Raw genomic sequence first — 7,668 nt, 5'->3', positions numbered from 1 at the left:
GGGCGGGAAGGCGGAGCCGGGCAGCGGTGACGACAGGCGGCGGCTCCTCCTCGGGTGAGCAGGTGTAGGAAACCCGTTCGATGTGCGGGGAGACGCCTCGAGGGGGTGCAACGGGTATCTCCGTTCCTCTGAGAAATTAACAGTTCTGGGGTCGAACGTGGATGGAAATTGGCGGGGGGCCGAACTTCCTAAGTTACTCATCTGTGAATTTACTTGGCCCTGTATAATGGCATTCAGTGATTTAGTTGTTGGGACTTAAAAGTAGAAATAGATCTATGTGTAAAGTTATAAGAAAAATAGGTTTATTCTAGCAAAATAGGAAATCAGTTCTGCTTTTAGGAACGTTGCTATCCCCTGGAAGACCAGCTTGTAACTGCTCTGTCGCTGCTGTATGCTGCTTTTTTATTTCCCCATGTGCGTTGCTGACCTTGTCCTGGCACAGTCACCAAAGGGAGAAAAAAACATAATACTTTGGTTCAATTTTCAGCTCCTGTACGCCACAGCAGCAGCCATGGGAAGAGAATGTTTATTATCAAGGCAACAAGTTTTTATGATACTCGATTTCTGAACTTGTTGGTGAGTTAAGAACAAATTTATTACATTCAGTATAACACATCCCTTTCAAATGGTGTAAGAGTGCCTAAAATACAATTTTCTCTATTGTTTATGTGACAGCATCTAAAATGTGGTTGGCACTATTCACATAAACAAGAATTTCCAGCCCCTCCTAAGGAATTTTTTGTCCTATGTTGTAAAATCAGGGCCAGACAAAGTAAAAAGATACAAAATTGGCTAAATGGCAAAGATTGTGATGGGTGCTTAACACTGTAGTGGCATTCTTAAATTATGTGTTTGTGTTCATATATACGTAACCTACAAATGTTTTCCACTCCATCCTCCTTATTAAAATTTATTAGGTTCCTCTTCTGCAGGGTTCTTGCCTTCAGTTATCTAAACCACTAATACCAGAGATTAGACTTAGGAAGCCTGACCTGAGTTCGACCCCTAAAAAGCTAGGTTTCGGATAAAGCCTATTATGATGGGTAACAGCCAACCTGATACAACTCCCTTGGTGTGATCAGCCTTCCTTTATCCGTCTCCTGCAGTTCCAAAGCCAGAAGTGGCTGTATTATGTTGGATTATATTGCATTGGTGTTAGTGCCTCGTTACAGTTAAACGCTGAAGCCAGTCGTCACTAGGTGCTGAGACCGCATTCGGGGGAAGCATTACTGTCTGCTTCTCCAGAGATTGACCTCTCCAGGAGGAAAGCTGAACTAAATAGGCTCATGGACTGACACAGCGTCGCTGTTTCTGTATTCTGGTTTGTTAATTAAGTCATTTTAAGCAGCGATATGTCTTTACATACAGCATGCCTATCCTGTGAATGCAAATCTAAGAATAATTGGCTGTTCATCATTTTCAGACTAACTTAGTCTAAATTTTGTCGGGCTTCTGAGTTTCCCATACTGTTTCTTTTTGGTTTTATCCCCTGTACAGAGATTCTATGTATTTCTGACGGGAATACCAGTGGCACTATTCATAACATATGTCAACATCTTCATTGGTGAGTGCTCTGTCTAAGTACACAGTCAAAATTATTAAATGGAAACTAAGTATGCTGGATAGAGAAGAGAGATCCTTTAAGGCTTGTCTTTTGGAAGGCCATGAATTAGGCTGCTAATTGTTACCACAACTTTTAAGTTGTGGTAGTATTGTATAAGTACATAGATGTTCCCAGTATTTTTATTTTTCTGTAGTCATTGCTTTTTTTAAAAAAGCTTTCCACATTTTTAAAAATGGAAAAATTCCCATCTTTTGACAGTCTTTGAAACATCTGTGAGGTTTAGTGAACAGTTCTTCTGTATTCAAATGAGGGGTCTGTATGACATTGTTTTACATACTTCATTAAGAAGGCTGCATACACCGCAACTGTCGCTTTTTATCTAGGAAAAAAAGCCAAAATTTTGCTTGGCAGTATGTGTTTTAAATCTACTACTGTAATAATACAGAATTAATTTAATAGAGAAATTAGGAAAAATCCATGCTTTCATCTTATAAACTCTAAAGGGCATTTCTGTGAATGTGACCTTAATTATTTCTTCTGTATAGGTGCTAATTTCACCCTTGTGTGGCTTAAAGTCTATGAACTAGACACATGCAGTGTGAAGTGTCTGGAAAAATTACAAGTCCAATTTTTCTGAATGGTGCTCAGATTGAGGGATTAAGTACTCTCCATGTGAAATAATGATCTTTTCCTAATGTGAAAGGCAGAATATAAGGTACTTAAAAAAACCAACCAAACAAAAACAAAAGCAAAAAACTTGAATTAAATGTTCCTCCCTTTCTTTCCTTGCCAGGTGAAGCTGAACTTGCAGAGATTCCCGAAGGTTATGTTCCAGAGTACTGGGAATACTACAAAGTGAGTGTAACATGTAAAAGGGTGGCCTGTTATGGACAGCCTTCCTCTTGATGATACTTTTGGATATGAAATGTGTGGAGTATGATAGTGAGGATGGCCACATCCCTGCCATTGGGTGTCAATGCAGCAGAACTTGAATTGTGCAATTATGATTTTAGTAAACTTGCCTTTTTTCAGCTTTACGAAACGTACATGTTGCTGTAGGAAATCTGTTTATTGACACAAGTACATGCAAATGATCTGTTACTTTATGCTGAAGCTATGTGCCAAGAATTCTAATATTCCTAAATACTAAGAACAGTCTTTGTTCTCTTTATTCTTAGCATGCAGCCTTTGTTTTGTCTGTTTCTTTCTCTGAAACTACAACATCTTAAGATACTAGAGTTTAAAGTGATATTACTTTGTTTTGGATTGTTTGCTAGCGTTGTTTCAAAGTCCAACATCACACATGGTTTTATATCTGGAATTGAAGGTTTTTATAGTTAGAAACTCAAGGTTAGACTTTTTTCATTTCATTAGTTTTTCTTAAAATTACTCCCTGGCTTCTTGCTGTAAGCACTTTTTTGGTTTTGATAGGCAGTAATTGAACTCAGCAATACTGTTATGACTGTTTCAACTTATTTAGACTTTTGTTCCTAGTGAAGTGACCTCTATGTCGAAGCAAAACTTTAAAATGTTACCGATTATGGTACGAGGTTTGGAGTCCATTTCTGTGATTAGAATGGCAGTTTAAGGAGCTTTACTTCAACAGAAAGAAAATAAATCATGTCTTCCATTAACTTTTAATTTAGCTACAAAATAGTTGTCTGCAGGTTGTCTTGGCATTAAAAATGGTAAAAGAAATACAGCTTTTAAAGGTTCTGATCTTACAAATAGTTGAGCATGTTTTTAACTTTACTATTATTGTTTGAATGGCATCAGCCATACTGTTGGTGACATTTTCAGGACTTGGAACATGCAATATGATTTAGTTACGATGACACGTCTACTTGGGTATTGCATGAATAATCTCTGCTTTTATATTTTCCAGCACCCTATAAGTCGCTGGATAGCTCGTTACGTCCTTGACCCTCCTGAAAAAGACTATGAGAAAGAGATGGCTTTGCTTGATGTTGAAGCGAAGAAAACTGAACTGAGGTATGTTCTATAGTTGAGGGGTTTAAAATACTGATACCTACTGCAGTTGACTTTCTTATTTTGCTTAATGTACCAAGTTGGATGCTGCCATAACATGCTTATTCATGTATCGCTTGACCCTGAGTGCTTGCTGCACTGGCTGGTGCCAAATTGAGTATCTAAATGACAGTTTACAGGACTGGTAATGTTCCTTGTTGCTGTTGAAAATTTTGTGCGCAGCAACGACGTTGTTGTACTGAGTTTATTCTCTGCTTACTCAGAGGAAGCTGTGGTGGTAGAAGAAAGTCTGAGTTCCACCGACTGTTGCTATCGGGACCAAGACAGCATAGCTCCTTCTACCATCACATTTACTTTTGATTTTCTTGCTCCTATTTATTTTTAGTTGAAAGCTGTATTGAAACTGTCTAGCCCCTTACTAAGCAAGAACCTGTGCCAGAACTGCAAGCATTTTTATTACTCTCTTGTGAGATGACTTGCTGAAAAAAAAATGAAATAGAAGGATGTAATGGCTCATGGTTTAGTTGAACCCTTCATTTTTTGGTATTGCCTATTTTTTAGTATTATTTGTAAACCATAGATGCTAAACTCATTGCTGCTGTCAATAATGCCCTGATGTTAAACATTGACAATATGTATGATCACAACTAATACACTTCATGTTGAGTGTGTCTGTTGCTCTTTCTTTTAGGCTGATGGAGTTGGAAGCACGCAGACTGATGAGACACAGGGGAGATGGACCTTGGTATCATTATGAAACACCTGATAAAAATCTTGTTGACAATTCTATGAAATCTACACCTGACAATTAAACAATTTTAAGACGGTATGAATGGTCTTAAATGCATAATGACAGATGGTGACTGAGCTGTGTAACACATATCCTGCTGTTTACTGACTGAAGTGAATAAAAATAAACATTCTGTTGATTCTGATAATCTGAAAGAAACTGTGTGGCAGTTAAGCTCGTATAGTTGTTAAAAGTTGTTAATCACAGAAAAGGCCTTACGTTGGTTGCCAACAATTACTTCTCTTCTCCAGAACACCAGTGGAGAATGGGCTTTGTGACCTAATATACGTGAAACAATTTGGTAATACTAGTCTTCATGTGATTTCTAGTATTGAAAGTTTTAAATGAAAAGTACAGGAAACGAAGCCTTTTTTTCTTTCACAATGCCTTGTGTCAGGTAATTTGTGGAAGATGAACTAAGAAATAAAAATACCTTCAGATTTTTGGAATATTAGGATTATATCTACAACTTTAGACAAATACTTTCTCATTCCTTGTAGTCAAACTCACCTTTCACTATTTTTTCCCAATTTGCATATTGTTCAACATCTGCTATCATTTTCTCTGCATTATCTCAAAAGTTTCTTTCTTTAGAGATCTGACAATTCCCTTCATCCCTAATAGTGTCAGCTGCTTTTTTCTTTATTAGTTTTGTCACCTGTTTTAAACTTTTTTCCTCTTGTGTATTCATAATATATGCTTGTCTACTCTTTCATTTTCTCCAGTCTCACCTCCTATACAGTCTGTGCCTGGAAAAGATTTCTTAAAGACTCTTTAAAAAAACCCCAAAACAACTAAAAAGCCAACCCCCAAAGATGCCTGACAGAATTCTGTGCATCTTTCAGAACTGGACACTTCTCTGTGTAAATTATCCAAAGGGCGGTCTTTCTAGAACATCTTGCTGCATTGCTCTGGTTATTTTTTTGTTTGGTTTGGTTTGTTTTTAAATGAGTTTTAAAAGCATAACAAGTACTTTCTCTATGATATATACTTCCCATGGTATGTGGTAATAGATGTAAAACAGAGCCACATACTCCCTTTGAGGCAGAAGGGACCTCCATTGATGAAAACACAGTCAGTGCTCAGTAATATGTTAATGTTTCAGAAAACTCTTAGTGAGGGGTACCTACCGTGGTCACATAACTTTCATGCTTTAAATATGTATCTAGTGACATGGAGAATCACAGACCAAGTAGTTGTGAGAAGGATAGCCTTCAAAATTAATTTTAACAAGGTTTTGGCTTTATTACCTCAGCTATCTCCTGTGTTTTCAGAAGGCAGAATTAAGACAGAAGTGCTCGCCTACACTGTCAGATGTAGGAGTAGAAAGCAAAGGAAAGGTTCTTAAACATAAGAAGTGTGTGGTGCATATAAATTCACATCTTAGTGATTTTTAGGGGACTTCATAAGCTTAAGTCTTTTATGTACTCTTGAAAATACTCCCACAGTTCCTAGGATAAAGTCTATGCTCTGTCATATAAAGCTCATGAGAAGGAAGAAGCTAAGTGGACAAATATAAAACTAAGTATTTTCTAGTTACTGCTGTATATCTAACATTTTTAGCAATCTATTCAAGTTATTGTTACTGTTGTTAGCTTTTATACTTCCTGTAAACAGGCTTAGGAAGATGAACAAGGGTAAAATAGGAAACTGCTTATTAAAGGTTGTTATAAAAGGAGTGCTAGAGGGCCGAAGAGCACGAATCAGGACAGGGAGAATGGTATCGGCTAACGCTAGTTAATGGGTTTTATCACTGCTGGGTGAACAGATACCATCTGCTGCTGTGTGACTGCAGAACTTTTGGTACATAAAAATGTAAGTCTTGACAGCAAAATCTCTAGATTAAAACTTCAAACTTTATACTCCCAATGCATTTAGCATAGAGAGACCACATCAGTGATTTTGGAGATGAAAATGGTAAACCTGTCTGGTAACATTTAGGACAACTCAAAGGCTTCTTTGACAGGGTGAACTGGAATTAAAAAAGCAACCCAAAAGAGTTTATATAAAAACTCAAGTGGAAATGTGCCATGCAACCGTTATTAACCAAGGAAAGATTAAGAAATAAGGCAAGTTGCAGCTGAGGACATGCTTGCCATGCGTTTTCAGAACTGTACAGCTATTTTTCTACACCGCTTTTATCAACTACGTGGGGAACACAGAGGGTACTTGCCTTGTCTAGCAGACTTTTGCCACTAGAGGGATGTGTTTCCTCAGGTTCTACCGGCCGTGGTAATTCTCTGGTTTTAAATGCCTCAAGAGAGCGATGGGGCTTTGAGCAACCTGGTCTAGTGGGCAGTGTCCCTCCCCATGGCAGAGGGGTTGGAACTAATGATCTTCAAGGTCCCTTCCAACCTAAACCATTCTATGACTCTATGAAAGTGCCTCTTACAGCTTGTGAGCCTAAACTACCTGTCTATATTCAAAATTCCCACTTTTTAAAGAAAGTAAGACCAAGTCCTTTAGCAACCCCTGATCATCTTGTGGTTTCAAACTGTTAAAACACATAGTTTTTTCTTTAAATTAAGCAACACTGCACAGACTATTTTAAGCAAAGACTGCCTCGTTTGCCATTTCCTAGCACTGCCAAACATTAGAAAGACTCTGATTGATTTTGTATCAGTGCTTTGACTTGTCCTTTTTGTTAGAGTCAATCTTTCAGGTTAGAGGGCTTGTATGTCTTATTATGGCTCTCATTGTTTATAAAAGCCGAGTTAATCATAAGAGAAGCTATTAAAAAAGCACAAAGTCTTCTCAGGTAAAATAACTCTGTCTGGTGACCCTGTATTAATTTGTGGGTTTTATCCAGCATCCCACTGTTCTTGAGTAAGTCTGAGGCCATTCCATTGACATCACATTCTGCCCTCTGTATTTCACGTTGTTCCCAACACTTGGAATTTTTGCTAGAAAAATTGCTGAGAATGGACTACACTGGTCTGCTCACTCTCACAGCCTGTTTATTCATGGCTGGATACAAACTCATTTTTCAGTTCTGTTGTTAATTGGGATTTTACTAGAACCACCTTTTGAAACTTCAATTTTTGAGGTAAAAGGTGGTTCTAGCAAAGGTCCGATCACCTGCTTGGAAGTGATCAATGAATCCTTGGATAGAACGTGGACTACAGGTGGCAAGGCTATTCACCTACATTGTACATCTTCGTTTTAAATGGATCAGTCATTTCTTTAATCCTGCTGCTGTCAGGCATATGCAATAGTTATTAGATATCGCTTTAAAAAAAAATTATTTCGGTATTTTTTTCCCACAAAGTTACTTCACTCTATCCCTCCTTCCCCTAACAGTAGCCTTTCTCAGTGCAAGGCAGAG

At 37.9% G+C, this 7,668-nt stretch overlaps 1 protein-coding gene across 1 annotated transcript; it reads left to right on the top strand.

Moving 5' to 3' along the window:
- Window positions 1–80: 80 nt before the first annotated feature.
- NDUFB5 (NADH dehydrogenase (ubiquinone) 1 beta subcomplex, 5, 16kDa) lies at window positions 81–4,485 on the top strand. Its single transcript, XM_009895329.1, has 6 exons — window positions 81–114; window positions 443–576; window positions 1,498–1,564; window positions 2,358–2,419; window positions 3,450–3,556; window positions 4,245–4,485. Exons 1-6 carry the CDS (start codon window positions 81–83, stop codon window positions 4,363–4,365), a joined length of 525 nt encoding a protein of 174 aa, XP_009893631.1. The 3' UTR covers window positions 4,366–4,485.
- Window positions 4,486–7,668: the final 3,183 nt, after the last annotated feature.

The sequence above is a fragment of the Charadrius vociferus genome, unplaced genomic scaffold, assembly GCF_000708025.1.
Source record: "Charadrius vociferus isolate BGI_N301 unplaced genomic scaffold, ASM70802v2 scaffold311, whole genome shotgun sequence".
NCBI lineage: Eukaryota > Metazoa > Chordata > Aves > Charadriiformes > Charadriidae > Charadrius > Charadrius vociferus.
This window is presented reverse-complemented; position numbering and strand designations above follow the sequence as displayed.